This window comes from Bufo gargarizans, chromosome 1 (genome assembly GCF_014858855.1).
Source record: "Bufo gargarizans isolate SCDJY-AF-19 chromosome 1, ASM1485885v1, whole genome shotgun sequence".
NCBI lineage: Eukaryota > Metazoa > Chordata > Amphibia > Anura > Bufonidae > Bufo > Bufo gargarizans.
In genome coordinates this window covers 136,826,913-136,847,394 of record NC_058080.1, presented here as the reverse complement: position 1 = coordinate 136,847,394, position 20,482 = coordinate 136,826,913, and the positions used below count along the sequence as shown (strand labels likewise).

The 20,482-nt window shown below is 42.9% G+C and overlaps 1 protein-coding gene across 1 annotated transcript in view; it reads left to right on the top strand.

The window, feature by feature from the left end:
• Positions 1 to 20,482, top strand: part of CORIN (corin, serine peptidase) — a 521,382-nt gene that overhangs the window by 492,373 nt on the left and 8,527 nt on the right. Inside the window, exon 22 of the mRNA XM_044298842.1 lies at positions 10,069 to 10,196. Within this exon, the coding sequence (XP_044154777.1) occupies positions 10,069 to 10,196 (128 nt within the window). The remainder of the gene's footprint in view (positions 1 to 10,068; positions 10,197 to 20,482) is intronic.

The window sequence follows — 20,482 nt, the reverse complement described above, 5'->3', positions numbered from 1 at the left end:
GGTTCCCTTTAAGAACCCCTCTGCTTTTGTCTGAGAAAACCAGGTTAACAAGTTAGTTTCTGTGATGCTGGGGTTGATTTGGATTGAAGCTTGCCTTTGTCCTTACCTGCTTGGATTATTTTATATAATGAATTCTACCACCTCTGACTTTCTGCTTTAGTTATTGTATTGCATTAGCTCTGCTAGCCTTCCTTCTGCTTGATCAACCACTAAGTCAATCTCCTGATTTTGCTACTATGAAGTGAGTCTATCTAGGTAGACCTTGTGTCAGTTTGCTAAGACCATGGATACACCATGGATACAACTTACACTCCTTTGTCTGATGTTTATGACATCGCCCAAGTAGTGTCTCATCAGCAGAATTTTCAACAGAATTTTTTGGAAAAACTGATCCCTCCTTTTTAAGCTGCCGCAGCTCATTCTCCCTCTCCTTCCCAAATAACACTATCACTTTCAGCTTCCTGCAGTTTAGAATCCTTCAGAAACATGTTTGAAGAACCTTGTTGAGTTTCACATGCAGTATCCTCTTTGCATTCCATCAATGTACCTCTACTGTGGGACAGTATGCTATTCGATTTCACACTTTGGCTGCCATATTAAACTAGAATAACGAGGTGCTGCTAACCAGACTAGCCTTGCCTTCCAGCATGGGTGATCTTTAGTCCAGTTCAGAAATAATGGTAATTGCAGTTGGAGCAATAGAAGTTGCAGTAGGGGAATTAGCAGCAGGGAGTAGAATCTGCAGCAGTAGCAACAGCTGCCTACAGAACATGATGGTAGGCAGGCAGGCAGCAGCAGTGGCATAATATCAGCAGCTATACAGTATGGAACATGATTGTAGGCATGCAAACAATGGCATGATGGGAGCAGCAGCAGCCATATGGTATGGAACATGATGGTAGGCAGGCAAACAGTGGCATGAAATCAGCAGCTATACAGTATGTAACATGATTGTAGGCATGCAGACAATGGCATGATGGCAGCAGAAGCCATATGGTACGGAACATGATAGTAGGCAGGCCGGGAGTGGCATGATGGCAAAAGCAGCAACCATATATTACAGAACAAGATGGGAGGCAGGCAGACAATGACAGTGGCATGATGTGGCACAGTCAGCCACAGAAGATTTATACCACAGCCTCAGCTAAAGGAATGTGAAAATCCTCACAGATCCTTGTCTTGTTCATTTTGACCAAAGTCATGTTTTGTACACTGGCAGAGGACAGAGAAAGTATACTGGGCCAGATTAGAACACTGTTTGAATCTGCCTGCCCAGAAGTCCATGACATCAGAGAACACAGTATGGAGAAAGGCTAGAGTCCAGGTAGGACTGAATCTGAGTGTTGAGTATGTCTTTGTTAATTTGCTTCAGCCTTGTGAGGCACATAAAAAAAATTGCTACATCATGTTGATGATACTAAATTGGCTCCAGCTGCAGATTCTGCTGCTTGTAGCATTGGAGACAGTGGGTGGTCAGGGGCGGAGAGGGGTCTCCAATGGCTGTGCCAAGCTGCATACACAATGTACCCTGGTAATAAAGCTATTTAGCCTCCCTTTCAGCAACACAAAAAGATTCCATTTTGCTTTTGCTAGAGTCTAAAAGCATGGGTATCCAATAATCAGCAGATTGCTTGATGGTAAGGATACGCCTGTCATTATATAAGCAAGCATACAGCTTGCCAGCCCAAGGACTCAGTTCATTCCGATGCTGCCGCCTATTGAGATGATTGGTCTTCGTTGCCAGGGTTATCGTCGTCATCATGATCAGCCCTCATCCTCCTGCACAAGCAACTTCTCCTGCTTCTCTTCCTGCTCCAGTGATAGCCTCTAGTCCTTATTCTCCACTTGCCCTCCCGTAGGACTTTCTCTGTGTTGGTCCCCAACAGCAAGAATTATACGCTGTTCTTCTGCCATCTGTTGTTGCCAAGATGAATGTAAGTGGGAAGACATTCTTGGTGCTGCAATTGTCCTTACTGACAAATCTCTTAGCCACTTTGAAGGGCCTGAGTATGCGACAAGTATCTCTGAAGAGCTGCCACTGCTTCACCTCAAAACACACTGCAGCGAGCCCCCGTGGGGGTTGGTGTAGAGGATGGAAGTGGCAGTGGCCCTGATGTAATGTTGTAGTTGTGTCAAGGTGTCCTACCTCAGGCCATCACTCCTTGGGTTCCGTTGCAGTGAAAGTTGTAGCGCTAAAGAATGAGGCCAGAGTTGAATGTAGCTAAGTGCAACTTAGAACTTGAAAATACAAACAGTAGCAGCAGGCTTTAGTGCAATTCTCTTCTGGCACCAGCTCAGGAGGTATGGTGGAAGATTGGATGGCTTCAATTCTGCACTTAGATGTTGCTGGCTGCAAGAAGGTACAAGGAATCATCGTGGATGATAGGTACGTGTCACCGAGGTTCCTGACCTTGGTGGAGTAAGAGACTGTTTTTAGGTGCCAGCAGCAGTTGCTGTTTGACACCTTGATACTTAGTATGGCTATAAAGGCTGATCCGGGTTGGCTCTTACTGGGAGTAGTCAAAGTGCTAGTTGGGTAACTTCTCCCCATGTTTCAGGCTGGGTTTTGCCAGGCATAAAAACCAGCCAGCACTGCCAGGTGGAGAAGATTACCTCCGTCTGACAGTGGAGCTCAGGAGGCTTGTGTGCTCTGATCTGAGGGCTGTGTTGGGATCCGTGGCTTGAGCCGGGCTGGAGGGCTCAGACCCCTGCGAGGTCGAACAGGCCTCCTAACGCTTGCCTGTGGACTTGACAAGGCAGAACTTCCAACAGGGTGTGAAGTAACACCCAGGAGAAAAGGGGACTGTTTTGCATATAAACTTTGCATGTGTGTGTGAACGATCACCAAGCAAATTGCGTTTTTATTTAGCTTTTTGAATAAACACTGATGTTTTGAACCAAGAACTTGTACTTTGCCTCTGTGCTGCACCTGCTAATCCTAACTACCAGAGCGAATCCCCACATGGCCTACTAGTTGTTTGGTGATGAAGGTGTCTTTAGCCCATTTTCCCTCACCTCACAGCAGGGTCTGTAGAGGCGATGTCAGAGTTAACTCTGCTGCCTGAGATCCCGAGACTTTACTTGAGTCCTACTTCAATTCTGGAGAGTGGGTGGTTTAGGACCTGCTTCCACACTTTCTGGCAGAAGAGGGTTCTCTCTCTTCCCCTCTCCGCCTAAGGCATGGATGTCAAACTCATGGCCCTCCAGATGTTGCAAAACTACAACTCCCATCATTCCCTGATAGCTGTAGTATGCCCAGGCATGATGGGAGTTGTAGTTTTGCAACAGCTGGAGGGCCACGAGTTTGACATCCCTGGCCTAAGGGCTCATTCAGATCCGTTTTTCTGCGGACAGTTTAGCATGACTGCAAAAATGGATTGCATTCCGTTTTTTTTGCTGATCCATAGACTTCAATAGGTCCATGTCTTGATTTTCACTGATAAGCATAGGACATGTTTATTTTTTTTTTGCTGAGCTGTACAATAGAAGAAAAGGGCCCCATAGAAATGAATGGGACAAGATCTAATCTGCAAACAAATGGATACACATTTTTGCGGACAGCATACGGCCGTCTGAATGAGCACCAACTCTGACCATGGAATGTTTAATCACACTTAACTTCCTCCTCCTGGCAGTAAGTCAGATGAGTCCGCTTTCAAGAGGGGTGAAACAGGGTGGTCAAGCCCTGTTACAGCCAGCCATTGCCACACAACACCACCTCGTGCTGGACAAAATGACAAGAGACAAATATATTTAAAAATAAAATATTGCATAGAATTACATGTAAAACATAAGAAATTAGGTAATTTTGATAGCACAATAGAAATACCCCCAAATCATTCACCACTTTATGCTGCTGGTACAGGTGCTCTGGCATATGCAAGGTGGAATTCCAACGAGCGGCAGACTGATCTGGTGCTGCAAGTCCATGATGTTCCTCGTCACATAATAATGGCTAAAATGCAAGGACAGTCTCCTGGACATAGCCAGCACCCTCTGCAAGCAGCTGTACTTTCTCAAAAAGGCTACTCTCACACAGGCGAATTAGCTCTAACACAGCATGACAATGCTTCACTTTTTCATATCATATGAGGGAGGAGGAGAGACATTCAGCCACGCTTCTGTTGGGAATGGGAAAATGTCCTTGTGGTTTTCTCTGCCAATATACACAGAAAAATGGCACTGGGCACCATTTTTAACACCATTTTTATGCCATAAAATTTTTGTGAAACTAGTAACAAATCCAATTTGCTTAGAAACTATATGCTCATCTCTACAATACACCAAATTCAGCTGTGCTAGGTGTGCTCAGTGATTTTACTGTTATCTGACCACACCCAGTTCAGTAACTAAACAGTTTGGTTATTGAAGAACCCCTTTCCCTCAGCTCTTTGCCACCAGGTCTCTTGCACACAAACTTATTTTCTTTCCGTGTCCGTTCTGGGTTTTTTTAGGACCGTATACGGTACCATAAATTTTAATGGGTCTGCAAAATAAAAAAAAAAACGGAAGTTACTCAGTGTGCATTCCGTTTCCGTATGTCTGTTCCGCAAAAAAATAGAACATGTCCTATTATTGCCCGCATTACGGACAAAGATATGACAGTTCTATTAGGGGCCAGCTGTTCAGTTCCGCAAAATAGGGAATGCACACGGATGTCATCTGTATTTTTTGCGGATCCGTCTTTTGTGCATGAGGCCTAACTGGTTAGTTTCTGTATTACTGAGATTGATTTGGATTGCTGCTCGTCTTTAACCTGTTCGCTACCAGCTGCGCCCGCTCGCTAATGCCGATCGCGTTCATTAAAGCCTTTAGTTGCCATGATCAAGTGAGATCACGGCATATAAAGCGTGAAAAACTCCTCGCTCTTCCGGGCTTCTTACCGGCATCCTCTGAGGCCAATGAGAATACCGGTAATTGAATTCAATATGCTAGGTCTCTCTTGAAGCGGTAATTATTATTTTGGCCAGCAGGTGGCAGGCCAACATAAGAAATGAACAATTCTGTACAAATTCTTAGACAAAGTCTAAAAGACCCATCATTGTTCTGATTTTTTATTTTTTTTTATAAAAATGGATTTTGTAGGCTCAAATACGAGTTTCAAAATCATAAAGTAAAAAAATAAATAAAAGTTTAATTCACCCCCTTTCTGTAGAAAAAAAAATACATGAATAAAAAATATAAAAATCATGGGACTCATCGCATCTGAAAACTCTGTACTATTAAAATATAAAAATATTTTTCCAATACAGCAAATGGCGTAACAGGAAAAAGAGTCAAAATAGCCAATTTACTATTTTTTTATGGCTTCTCTCTCAAAAAAATGCAATAAAATGTGATAAAAAATCCACACACACTAAAATTGTATCAATAAAAACTACAAGTTGTCCCGCAAAAATGAGCCCCCACACATCCCAGTAGATATTTATTTTGACACTATTTAGACTATAAAAACTATACATATGTGGTATCCTTGTAACGCAGTGGGAACAAAACCAGTAAAACAGATAAGGAATTGTGGGTTTTTTTCAATTCCACACCATTTGGAATTTTTTTTCTGCTTCCCACTACATTGTATGCCATATTAAAAATTAGAAGGTACAACTTGTCCAACAAAAAATAAGCCCTTGTACAGCCATGTGAACAGAAAAATAAAGAAGTTATGGCTCAAAGAAGATAGGGAAGAATAATGAAAACGCAAAAATGAAAAAACCTCCGGTATCCTAAGGGTTAACCTAGTCTGCTTGGATTATTGTGTAGCATGAACTCTACTAGTGCTGACTTTCGTCTTATAGTATCATATCTCATGAAATTTGCCAGCCCCAACCTTTTGCTTGATCAACTACAACTACCCCTTCAGGTATCTGATCAGTGTGGTGCCAGAAGTTGAAAATTTTCTAATCACACACAGGAGAAGGGAAGTGATTTCCTTGATTTGGTGGGCACAGGAGATTTGCCTGCCTGATCAGGCACAGATGCCTGGTCGTTACTGACAGCCAAGCCCCTGCTGTATCCACCAGCATCAGTGAAAACTCCAATGTCGGCAGATCAACCCCTTATATGCCACAGTCAATGCAGACCCCAGCATCTAAAGGGGTTTACAGAGGGAGGGGCTTCCTCTCTAAACCCATCTGCCCCCTGCCCTATAAAAATTCAAAATGATCTACCTTGACATTGGTGTAAAAAATAAAAAGCTATGCCAGGAAATTTTTTTTGTCACCTTGCTACACAAAAATCACAACATCAAGAGCTAAAAAATGTAATTGTATTCTAAGATGGTAGCAGTGAATTCCACAAAAAACAAGCCCTTCCCATAAAAGCGATAAAAAGTGATCAAAGTCCTATGTACAGTATCCAAAAATAGTAATAATGAAAATTAAAACTCATCCCCCAAATAAATAAACCCTTACACAGCTCCACCAGAGGCTGTTTGAACGCAACATGGCACTTGTAAAACCAGTCCATCAAAATATGTGCCGCAAAACGAAAAGGGGATCTTTTCCTTCTGAATCCTGGAGAAAACACAAATAGCAGTTTAGGTCCACCCCTTGATAAATAACTTGAAGGGTTTAGTTTCCAAAATGACATACTTTATTGGTATTACTTCATTTATTTTCACTGTACGAGTACCTCAGGGTCTCTGCAAATGTGATTTGCACCCAAAACCCATTCCAGCAAAATCCGCACTCCAAAAGTAAAATGTCTCTCTTTCCTTTCTCAGCCCTACCACATGCCCATAGAGCAGCCTGTGTTCACCTGTATGACATTTCCGTACCCAAAAGAGCCTGCCTATGAATTCAGTAGTGTGGTGTGAGTCTCAGATGCAATTGCAATTTTCATTTTGCATGGTCTGTCTCAAAATGCTTACTCCACCTTGAAGGGCAGAGTTTCCAAAATGGGTTCACATTTTATGGGTTCCACTTATTATTTAACCACAGAGCTTCTACAATTGTCAGCACAATATGTAAAAATAAACAGATTGGGCCTCAGATGCGCATAATGCTCTTTTACTCCTGAGCCCTGTTGTATGTCCAGGTATAAGATGGTATTTATAAAACCAGGAAGCACAGCACAATAATAAGAGGACTTAGGCTACTGTCACACTTGTGTTGTTGTTTTCCAGTATTGAGATCCGGCAGAGGATCTCCATACCGGAAAAAAAAATATATGCTTCCTTTTACTCCTCATGCATTCTAAATGTAAAGATGATGCTTTCCATTCCGGAAGAATTTCACTTTGTGACCGGACACAAAATCGCTACATGCTGCGGTTTTGTGTCCTGTCATAAGAATGGGGAAAAACAGATCTGGCATTGAAAATAATGTAAGTCAATGGTGACAGATCAGTTTTTTTATGGAGCGTTGAGGTGGCATATCTGTGAAAATATTGCAGTTTTCACTTTGCATCATCTGCTGTGCTTTAATTTTTGAAAAATACCTGGGTGTTCAAAAAGCTCAGAACACCCCTTGGTAAATTCGATTAGGGGACTGGTATCCAAAATTAGGTCACTTCTTATATGCTTCTTTTTTTTTTTTTTCCAGAGTCTCTGCAGTTGTCAGCCAGTTGCTGTATAAATGCTCTTTCTCTTCTGAACCCTACAGTGTGCCCATATAGCAGTTTACCACCGCATATGGGAAGTTGTATTCAGAAGAAAATGGGTAATAAATTCTATGTTTTTTTCTCCTGTTATCCTTGTGAAAATGAAAAAATTGGGGCTAAATTAATATTTTATTGGAAATTAAATTTTTCTGATTCACAACCAAGTGTCTACATACTTTGTAAATTTGGTGTGCCCTTAAAATAACAACACACCGCCATCAATGTCTAAACTGCTGGCAACAAAAGTGAGTACACCCCTAAGTGAAAATGGCCAAATTGTGCCAAATCAGACATTTTTCCTCCCCAGTGTCATGTTACTCGTTAGTAGTACAACGTTTCTGGTGTAAATTTGGTGTCATCGCTCACACACTCTCTCATACTGGTCACTGGAAGTTCAACATGGCACCTCATGGCAAAGATCTCTGAGGATCTGATAAAAAGAATTGTGGCTCTACATAAAGATGGCCTAGGCCAGGGATGCTCAACCTGTGGCCCTCCAGCTGTTGAAAAACTATAACTCCCACCATGCCCTGCTGTAGGCTGATAGCTGTAGGCTGTCTGGGCATGCTGGGAGTTGTAGTTTTGCAACAACTGGAGGGCCGCAGGCCTAGGCTATAAGAAGATTGCCAACACCATGAAACTGAGCTGCAGCATGGTGGCCAAGACTATACAGCAGTTTAACAAGACAGATTCTACTCAGAACAGGCCTCTCCATGGCCAACCAAAGAAGATGAGTGCACATGCTCAGTGTCCTATCCAGAGGTTGTCTTTTCAGAATAGACCTATGAGTGCTGCCAGCATTGCTGCAGAGTTAAAAGGGTGTACTGGGGAGGGGGGGGGGGGGGTTCGGCCTTCACACTGAATCAAATTGGTCTGCCTCGTCCCAGAAGGAAGCCTCTTCTAAAAATGATGCACAAGAAAGCCAGCAAAAAGTTTGTTGAAGACAAGCAGACCAAGGACATGGATTACTGGAACCATGTCCTCTGGTCTGATGAGACCAAGATAAATGTATTTGGTTCAGATGGTGTCAAGTGTATGTGGTGGTAACCAGATGAGGAGTACAAAGACAAGTGTGTCTTGCCTACAGTCAAGCATGGTGGTGGGAGTGTGATTGTTTGGGGCTGTATGAGTGCTGCCAGCTGTGGAGAGCTACTCTGAGGGGACATTCAGGGAACCATGATTTCCAACATGTACTGTGACATACTGAAGCAGAGCATGATCTCCTCCCTTCTGAAACTGGGCCGCAGGGCAGTAATCCAACATAATGACCCCAAACACACCTTCAAGACGACCACTGTCTTGCTAAAGAAACTGAGGGTAAAGGTGCTGGACTGGCCAAGCATGTCTCCGAACATAAACCCTACTGAGCATCTGTGGGGCATCCTCAAACGGAGGGAAGAGGAGCTTAAGGTTTCTAACATCTCTAATACCAGCTCTGTTAGGGCAGTGCTGGAAAATAATAGTGGCCTCACAAAATATTGACACTTTGGGCACAATTTGGCCATTGTACTCATTTTTGTTGCCAGTGTTTTAGACATTAATGGCTCTGTGTTGAGTTATTTTGAAGGCACACCAAATTTATACTGTTATTCAAGCTGTACACTGACTACTTTACATTGTATGAAAGTGTCATATCTGAAGTGTTGTCCCATGACAAGATATAATAAAATATTTACAAAAATGTGAGGGGTGTACTTACTTTTGTGAAATACTGTATATCAGTGTAGAACTGTTTCTTGAACATATATGGAATGGGATATGGAAGTGTGCAAAACCTATTTACCAACATTTTACTTTGTAAAATTGGGGCAAGTTCCCCACTACGGGAACACCTACTTATAGTTGAGGTTTACATTAGTCGCTCTCATTTTTGGCCCAGGACAGCCGAATTTGCTGGAATTGTCTCTGAAAATCAGGGACAAATTTGGGACAATTGGCAACTATGCTCTAATTAGCTTATCATTCCACATTATTAGAGGATTTTCTTAAAGAAAACTTGTTTATCAATGATGATGATTGCACCAAACGTAGCCTTGTATCTAAACCAGTGTTACTGAACGAGACATGGATTTATTTTATCAGTGTTGAACATTCGCCCTTGTGTTTCCAGCCTTTCACATGGAACTTATTTGCCTGGAGGCTGTATAAAAATGGATGTCATTACCAATAAATCTCATCACCACCAATAAGGAACACTGACAGATAGGTGGATGATAAATTCATGTGTCCTGTTCATTTAAACGATGATTTCATTAAACTTCTTAAGATTTTCTTAATGTTAGTTGATTAGTTCTTAAAGCAAACACAAGGTTCGATTACTAACAGACTTTGTAGAAAATGAAAATCAAATGCTGTCCTAGGAAAGTATTTCATGTCTCTTGATGGAGTCTAATGCTGTCATATGTACAGTAAATTACATCACTTGGGTTTGTTTCACCGTTAACCCATTGTCTTCTTTACCCCTATCAGTGCCGTTTAAACTGCAGGAAGGAGAAGTGCGTATTATATCTTTAGAGCACTGTCGGACATATTTTGACACAATCACATCCAGGATGCTGTGTGCTGGTTATGAATCTGGCACTGTAGATTCGTGTATGGTAAGTCATATTTGTATGTAAAATGTATAGCTTGGAAATTTCAATTAAAACTGTCAGAAGATGAATCTATGAATGAAATGTAGAATTGTACGGATGTGTTTATGTCTCTTAATGGGCATAAACAGAAATCATGAGGCCTCATAATAAAGAATAGTGTTGAGCGCGAATATTCGAAAAGCGAATTTTTTTCGCGAATATCGCAACTTCGCGATTTCGCGAATATTTCGAATATAGTGCTATATATTCGTAAAAACGAATATTCGTTTTTTTTTTTTGTTTTTTTTTTCCACAAAATTACAGTACACATATAATTGATTGTTTCCCAAAGGTCCAACAGCTCAGATCTTACTCACATTGCCTAGAAAGTGATTGAGGCGCGAATCTTCGTAAGGCGATTTTATTAGCGCACATGCGAATATCGGCACGTCCCAGAACAGAGGCAAAGGGCTTTGCATTCATACATTAGTGAATTGGTTGCGAATCTTCGTAAGGCGATTTTATTAGCGCACATGCGAATATCTACACTTGTCCCAGAACAGAGGCAAAGGGCTTTGCATTCTTACATTAGTGATTGAATTGAGCTGCGAATCTTCGTGAGGCGATTTTATTAACGCACATGCGAATATCTACACTTGTCCCCAGAACAGAGAGGCAAAGGCCTGTGCATTCATATAGTATAGCACCATATTCGCGAATACGTAGAACTTCGTAAAATTCGATTTACGAATATTCGTATTTTTTATTTTACTTTCCACCTTACAGATGACATTGATCTGTACTCTGTCAACTACTGTCATCACCCCCCACTGTTTCTCGATTGATTCCCAAAAGTCCAAAAGCTCAGATCTTACTCACATTGCCTAGAAAGTGATTGAGGCGCGAATATTCGTAAGGCGATTTTATTAGCGCACATGCGAATATCTACACTTGTCCCAGAACAGAGGCAAAGGGCTTTGCATTCTTACATTAGTGATTGAATTGAGCTGCGAATCTTCGTGAGGCGATTTTATTAACGCACATGCGAATATCTACACTTGTCCCCAGAACAGAGAGGCAAAGGCCTGTGCATTCATATAGTATAGCACCATATTCGCGAATACGTAGAACTTCGTAAAATTCGATTTACGAATATTCGTATTTTTTATTTTAGTTTCCACCTTACAGATTACATTGATCTGTACTCTGTCAACTACTGTCATCACCCCCCACTGTATCTCGATTGATTCCCAAAAGTCCAAAAGCTCAGATCTTACTCACATTGCCTAGAAAGTGATTGAGGCGCGAATATTCGTAAGGCGATTGTATTAGCGCACAGGCGAATATCGGCACTTGTCCCAGAACAGAGGCAAAGGGCTTTGCATTCTTACATTAGTGATTGAATTGAGTTGCGAATCTTCGTAAGGCGATTTCATTAGCGCACATGCGAATTTTGCATCTCATAAATTCATAATATGTATTATGCGATGCGAAAATTCGAATTATCGCATATGCGAAATAATAACGAATTCGAATATTCGCGAATATTTTACGAATATTCTTTCGAATATTCGCGAAATTTCGCGAATTCGAATATGGGACATGCCGCTCAACACTAATAAAGAATAGTTCCTCTTGCTGCTAAGAGTCACTCCAAATTTATTATACCACAATTACAATAGTAACAGGCCAGCTGATAATATGCTAGATATGTAGAAAAGAAAATTCTAAATGTTTATCTATACCTCACAACTTTTGAAAATCACTGAGGGACAATTACATAGCAGAAACATTTTTAATATCTCTAAGGGCTCATTAAGACAGCCGTAAGTGTTTTCTTTTTTGTCTGCAAATTGCAGATCTGCAAAACATGTATACTGGTTATGTGCGTTCCGAATTTTGCAGAACACACACGGCCAGCACTATATAGAAATGCCAATTTTTATTGCGGACAAGAATAGGATATGCTCTATATTATTTGCGGGGCTGTATAACGGAACTACACCATGTGCTGTCCGCATCTTTTATAGGCCCTTTTGAAATGAATTCACACCTGTTTCGCACAGTATATACGGCAGTCTGAATGAGTCCTAACTCTGCCTAATGTAGACATACCCAATAAAACCAAGTCCCCTTAGTGCCCCCACAAAGTAATTACACTGATGAGCAAAAAGGTAAAAATGTTTTGAACTTTTGACTTTCAGGCTCCATATCTCACCATACATTGCAGCTTCGAATGTGAGAGTACCATCATCTTGGCTATTTCATACATAAATTGGACTTATTTGCAACTATTTGGCATATGTTTAGTATTGCAGATTCTGGTCATGTAACTGCATTGTTTTTGCTCCTGTTAGTGGAACAATCTTTTTATTCTTGTATACTACAAAACCTGTTCTCATATTCCATAATAGCTCAGGTGTCTTATTAGGTTGATTCTCAAGCAAAAGGTTGCTGGTTTGAATCCAGGAGCAGCCATGAAGAAGATTTCCCAAGAAAATAGAAACAGCATCATCCAGCTCATCGATAGCTGTATTTCGGCCAAGAAAATTGCTAAGCTGCATCATGCGAGTGCCATGACAGTTGGAAGAATACAAAATGTAGTCCACCCATCTATTCCAAAGCCAAGAGGTTAACATCCAAGCAAAATATTGAAGTCAACAAGTCGGCTCATCACAAAGTCTATCAGTTCTGTCATGAAAAACACGGCAGTGGAGATGGCTGGTATGCATCCATGCAAGCACCATGCAACGCGCATTACACAAGTCTGGAATGGTGACCTGAAAAAAGTGAAGAAGCCTCAACTTCAATATGGTTGGCTAGAGTTTTCAAAAAAGTACAAACAGTGGACAGTAATAGATTGGAAATGAGTGATGAGAGGAAAGTTAATAGACTTGGCTCTAATGGGTGCAAATGCGTCTGGAAGAAACAAGGGAAAAGGGCTAACGCATCGAGAAATTGAAGCAACTGTCAAGTTGGGTGGAGGAAGCCTGATGATATGGCGTTGTTTCACAGCCAAAGGCGTTACATACTTGACTAGGATCGATGGTGGTTTCAATGCTGAGCTATATATGAGTATCCTACAAGACAAGTTACTTTATACACTCGAGTACTATGGGTATGAAAAGGAGGAAATAGTGTTCCAGGAGGATAACGACCCAAAGCATATGTCGAGATTGGCAAAGAAATGGGTCAATAACAATGAAGTAGAGGTGCTGGATTAGTCCCCCACAGTCCCCAGACCTCTATCCAATTGAACACTTGTGGGTAGAGTTGAAGAAAAAGCTGTATTCATACCCAAGTGAGTCCACCACTATGCACCAACATTGGGAATATGTAGAAGAGACCTGGGAACAGATTTCGGTCGAGACATGGTTGGATCTGATCAAGAGCATGCCCAGAAGGATTCAGGCAGTGTTGAAAGGCAAAGGTGGATTTACAAAATAATAAAAATAAAAATTTAGAATTTTAGGAGCAATACAATAACGATGCAGTTACATAACAAGATTCTGCATAACTAATCATATGCTAAATAGTTGCAAGTCCAATTTATGTACGAGATAGCCAAGATGACCGTCTATGAAATTATGGTAGTCATTAGGGATGAGCGAACTCGAACTGTATAGTTCGGGTTCGTACCGAATTTTGGGGTGTCCGTGACACGGACCCGAACCCGGACATTTTCGTAAAAGTCCGGGTTCGGGTTCGGTGTTCGTCGCTTTCTTCTCGCTTTTGTGACGCTTTCTTGGCGCTTTTTGAAAGGCTGCAAAGCAGCCAATCAACAAGCGTCATACTACTTGCCCCAAGAGGCCATCACAGCCATGCCTACTATTGGCATGGCTGTGATTGGCCAGAGCACCATGTGACCCAGCCTCTATTTAAGCTGGAGTCACATAGCGCCGCCCGTCACTCTGCTCTGATTAGCGTAGGGAGAGGTTGCGGCTGCGACAGTAGGGCGAGATTAGGCAGATTAACTCCTCCAAAGGACTTGATTAACTGATCGATCTGCAGCTGTGGATCATTGAGCTGCTGATCCTCAATTGCTCACTGTTTTTAGGCTGCACAGACCGTTTGTCAGTCACATTTTTCTGGGGTGATCGGCGGCCATTTTGTGTCTTGTGGTGCGCCAGCACAAGCTGCGACCAAGTGCATTTAACCCTCAATGGTGTGGTTGTTTTTTGGCTAAAGCCTACATCAGGGTGAAGCTGTCACACCAAGTGCATTTAACCAGCAATAGTCTGTTCATTTTTTGGCCATATACAAAATCAGGGGCAAGCTGCGCCTGTCACCAAGTGCATTTAACCCTCAATGGTGTGGTTGTTTTTTGGCTAAAGCCTACATCAGGGTGAAGCTGTCACACCAAGTGCATTTAACCAGCAATAGTCTGTTCATTTTTTGGCCATATACTAAATCAGGGGCAAGCTGCGCCTGTCACCAAGTGCATTTAACCCTCAATGGTGTGGTTGTTTTTTGGCTAAAGCCTACATCAGGGTGAAGCTGTCACACCAAGTGCATTTAACCAGCAATAGTCTGTTTATTTTTTGGCCATATCCCAGTCTAATTCTGTCACTAAATCCATACCGGTCACCCAGCGCCTAAATACTAGGCCTCAAATTTATATCCAGCTAAATCTGTCCCTAGTGCTGTAGCTGGGCGAGTTATTTAGTGTCCGTTCAAGCACATTTCTTGTTCTGGGTTGAAATACAATTCCCAATTTAGCAATTTCATAATTTAGTGGTTTCTGCTATATCAGAGCTATTTGAAATCTATCCCTAAAAGGGTATATAATATTCAAGGTGCACATTGGGTCATTCAGAATAACTTCACACACACCCGCTACTGTGTATTTCCAAGTCTAATTCTGTCACTAAACCCATACCTGTCACGCAGCGCCTAAATACTAGGCCTCAAATTTATATCCAGCTAAATCTGTCCCTAGTGCTGTAGCTGGGCGAGTTATTTAGTGTCCGTTCAAGCACATTTCTTGTTCTGGGTTGAAATACAATTCCCAATTTAGCAATTTCATAATTTAGTGGTTTCTGCTATATCAGAGCTATTTGAAATCTATCCCTAAAAGGGTATATAATATTCAAGGTGCACATTGGGTCATTCAGAATAACTTCACACACACCCGCTACTGTGTATTTCCAAGTCTAATTCTGGCACTAAACCCATACCTGTCACCCAGCGCCTAAATACTAGGCCTCAAATTTATATCCCGCTAAATCTGTCCTTAGTGCTGTAGCTGGGCGAGTTATTTAGTGTCCGTTCAAGCACATTTCTTGTTCTGGGTTGAAATACAATTCCCAATTTAGCAATTTCATAATTTAGTGGTTTCTGCTATATCAGAGCTATTTGAAATCTATCCCTAAAAGGGTATATAATATTCAAGGTGCACATTGGGTCATTCAGAATAACTTCACACACACCCGCTACTGTGTATTTCCAAGTCTAATTCTGGCACTAAACCCATACCTGTCACCCAGCGCCTAAATACTAGGCCTCAAATTTATATCCCGCTAAATCTGTCCTTAGTGCTGTAGCTGGGCGAGTTATTTAGTGTCCGTTCAAGCACATTTCTTGTTCTGGGTTGAAATACAATTCCCAATTTAGCAATTTCATAATTTAGTGGTTTCTGCTATATCAGAGCTATTTGAAATCTATCCCTAAAAGGGTATATAATATTCAAGGTGCACATTGGGTCATTCAGAATAACTTCACACACACCCGCTACTGTGTATTTCCAAGTCTAATTCTGGCACTAAACCCATACCTGTCACCCAGCGCCTAAATACTAGGCCTCAAATTTATATCCCGCTAAATCTGTCCTTAGTGCTGTAGCTGGGCGAGTTATTTAGTGTCCGTTCAAGCACATTTCTTGTTCTGGGTTGAAATACAATTCCCAATTTAGCAATTTCATAATTTAGTGGTTTCTGCTATATCAGAGCTATTTGAAATCTATCCCTAAAAGGGTATATAATATTCAAGGTGCACATTGGGTCATTCAGAATAACTTCACACACACCCGCTACTGTGTATTTCCAAGTCTAATTCTGGCACTAAACCCATACCTGTCACCCAGCGCCTAAATACTAGGCCTCAAATTTATATCCCGCTAAATCTGTCCTTAGTGCTGTAGCTGGGCGAGTTATTTAGTGTCCGTTCAAGCACATTTCTTGTTCTGGGTTGAAATACAATTCCCAATTTAGCAATTTCATAATTTAGTGGTTTCTGCTATATCAGAGCTATTTGAAATCTATCCCTAAAAGGGTATATAATATTCAAGGTGCACATTGGGTCATTCAGAATAACTTCACACACACCCGCTACTGTGTATTTCCAAGTCTAATTCTGGCACTAAACCCATACCTGTCACCCAGCGCCTAAATACTAGGTCTCAAATTTATATCCCGCTAAATCTGTCCTTAGTGCTGTAGCTGGGCGAGTTATTTAGTGTCCGTTCAAGCACATTTCTTGTTCTGGGTTGAAATACAATTCCCAATTTAGCAATTTCATAATTTAGTGGTTTCTGCTATATCAGAGCTATTTGAAATCTATCCCTAAAAGGGTATATAATATTCAAGGTGCACATTGGGTCATTCAGAATAACTTCACACACACCCGCTACTGTGTATTTCTAAGTCTAATTCTGTCACTAAACCCATACCTGTCACCCAGCGCCTAAATACTAGGCCTCAAATTTATATCCTGCTAAATCTCTCGTTAACGCTGTCCTGTTGTGGCTGGGAAAGTTATTTAGTGTCCGTCAAAGCACATTTTTTGTTCTGGGTTTAAATACAATTCCCAATTTAACAATTTCATAATTTAGTGGTTTCTGCTATATCAGAGCTATTTGAAATCTATCCCTAAAAGGGTATATAATATTCAAGGTGCACATTGGGTCATTCAGAATAACTTCACACACACCCGCTACTGTGTATTTCCAAGTCTAATTCTGTCACTAAACCCATACCTGTCACCCAGCGCCTAAATACTAGGCCTCAAATTTATATCCTGCTAAATCTCTCGTTAACGCTGTCCTGTTGTGGCTGGGAAAGTTATTTAGTGTCCGTCAAAGCACATTTTTTGTTCTGGGTTGAAATACAATTCCCAATTTAGCAATTTCATAATTTAGTGGTTTCTGCTATATCAGAGCTATTTGAAATCTATCCCTAAAAGGGTATATAATATTCAAGGTGCACATAGGGTCATTCAGAATAACTTCACACACACGCTTCTGTGCATTTCCAAGTCTAATTCTGTCACTAAATCCATACCGGTCACCCAGCGCCTAAATACTAGGCCTCAAATTTATATCCAGCTAAATCTGTCCCTAGTGCTGTAGCTGGGCGAGTTATTTAGTGTCCGTTCAAGCACATTTCTTGTTCTGGGTTGAAATACAATTCCCAATTTAGCAATTTCATAATTTAGTGGTTTCTGCTATATCAGAGCTATTTGAAATCTATCCCTAAAAGGGTATATAATATTCAAGGTGCACATAGGGTCATTCAGAATAACTTCACACACCCGCTACTGTGCATTTCCAAATCTAATTCTGTCACTAAACCCATACCTGTCACCCAGCGCCTAAATACTAGGCCTCAAATTTATATCCCGCTAAATCTCTCGTTACCGCTGTCCTGTTGTGGCTGGGAAAGTTATTTAGTGTCCGTCAAAGCACATTTTTTGTTCTGGGTTGAAATACAATTCCCAATTTAGCAATTTCATAATTTAGTCGTTTCTGCTATATCAGAGCTATTTGAAATCTATCCCTAAAAGGGTAGATCATATTGAAGGTGCACATAGGGTCATTCAGAATAACTTCACACACACGCTTCTGTGCATTTCCAAGTCTAATTCTGTCACTAAATCCATACCGGTCACCCAGCGCCTAAATACTAGGCCTCAAATTTATATCCCGCTGAATTTGAATACAATACATTGGGCCAAATAATATATTTGTTGTTGTGGTGAACCATAACAATGAGAAAAACATCTAGTAAGGGACGCGGACGTGGACATGGTCGTGGTGGTGTTAGTGGACCCTCTGGTGCTGGGAGAGGACGTGGCCGTTCTGCCACATCCACACGTCCTAGTGTACCAACTACCTCAGGTCCCAGTAGCCGCCAGAATTTACAGCGATATATGGTGGGGCCCAATGCCGTTCTAAGGATGGTAAGGCCTGAGCAGGTACAGGCATTAGTCAATTGGGTGGCCGACAGTGGATCCAGCACGTTCACATTATCTCCCACCCAGTCTTCTGCAGAAAGCGCACAGATGGCGCCTGAAAACCAACCCCATCAGTCTGTCACATCACCCCCATGCATACCAGGGAAACTGTCTCAGCCTCAAGTTATGCAGCAGTCTCTTATGCTGTTTGAAGACTCCGCTGGCAGGGTTTCCCAAGGGCATCCACCTAGCCCTTCCCCAGCGGTGAAAGACATAGAATGCACTGACGCACAACCACTTATGTTTCCTGATGATGAGGACATGGGAATACCACCTCAGCATGTCTCTGATGATGACGAAACACAGGTGCCAACTGCTGCGTCTTTCTGCAGTGTGCAGACTGAACAGGAGGTCAGGGATCAAGACTGGGTGGAAGACGATGCAGGGGACGATGAGGTCCTAGACCCCACATGGAATGAAGGTCGTGCCACTGACTTTCACAGTTCGGAGGAAGAGGCAGTGGTGAGACCGAGCCAACAGCGTAGCAAAAGAGGGAGCAGTGGGCAAAAGCAGAACACCCGCCGCCAAGAGACTCCGCCTGCTACTGACCGCCGCCATCTGGGACCGAGCACCCCAAAGGCAGCTTCAAGGAGTTCCCTGGCATGGCACTTCTTCAAACAATGTGCTGACGACAAGACCCGAGTGGTTTGCACGCTGTGCCATCAGAGCCTGAAGCGAGGCATTAACGTTCTGAACCTGAGCACAACCTGCATGACCAGGCACCTGCATGCAAAGCATGAACTGCAGTGGAGTAAACACCTTAAAACCAAGGAAGTCACTCAGGCTCCCCCTGCTACCTCTTCTGCTGCTGCCGCCTCGGCCTATTCTGCTGCTGCCGCCTCGGCCTCTTCCTCCGCCTCTGGAGGAACGTTGGCACCTGCCGCCCAGCAAACAGGGGATGTACCACCAACACCACCACCACCACCTCCGTCACCAAGCGTCTCAACCATGTCACACGCCAGCGTTCAGCTCTCCATCTCACAAACATTTGATAGAAAGCGTAAATTCCCACCTAGCCACCCTCGATCCCTGGCCCTGAATGCCAGCATTTCTAAACTACTGGCCTATGAAATGCTGTCATTTAGGCTGGTGGACACAGACAGCTTCAAACAGCTCATGTCGCTTGCTGTCCCACAGTATGTTGTTCCCAGCCGGCACTACTTCTCCAAGAGAGCCGTGCCTTCCCTGCACAACCAAGTATCCGATAAAATCAAGTGTGCACTGCGCAACGCCATCTGTGGCAAGGTCCACCTAACCACAGATACGTGGACCAGTAAGCACGGCCAGGGACGCTATATCTCCCTAACTGCACACTGGGTAAATGTAGTGGCAGCTGGGCCCCAGGCGGAGAGCTGTTTGGCGCACGTCCTTCCGCCGCCAAGGATCGCAGGGCAACATTCTTTGCCTCCTGTTGCCACCTCCTCCTTCTCGGCTTCCTCCTCCTCTTCTTCCACCTGCTCATCCAGTCAGCCACACACCTTCACCACCAACTTCAGCACAGCCCGGGGTAAACGTCAGCAGGCCATTCTGAAACTCATATGTTTGGGGGACAGGCCCCACACCGCACAGGAGTTGTGGCGGGGTATAGAACAACAGACCGACGAGTGGTTGCTGCCGGTGAGCCTCAAGCCCGGCCTGGTGGTGTGTGATAATGGGCGAAATCTCGTTGCAGCTCTGGGACTAGCCAATTTGACGCACATCCCTTGCTTGGCGCATGTGCTGAATTTGGTGGTGCAGAAGTTCATTCACAACTACCCCGACATGTCAGAGCTGCTGCATAAAGTGCGGGCCGTCTGTTCGCGCTTCCGGCGTTCACATCCTGCTGCTGCTCGCCTGTCTGCGCTACAGCGTAACTTCGGCCTTCCCGCTCACCGCCTCATATGCGACGTGCCCACCAGGTGGAACTCCACCTTGCACATGCTGGACAGACTGTGCGAGCAGCAGCAGGCCATAGTGGAGTTTCAGCTGCAGCACGCACGGGTCAGTCGCACTACAGAACAGCACCACTTCACCACCAATGACTGGGCCTCCATGCGAGACCTGTGTGCCCTGTTGCGCTGTTTCGAGTACTCCACCAACAT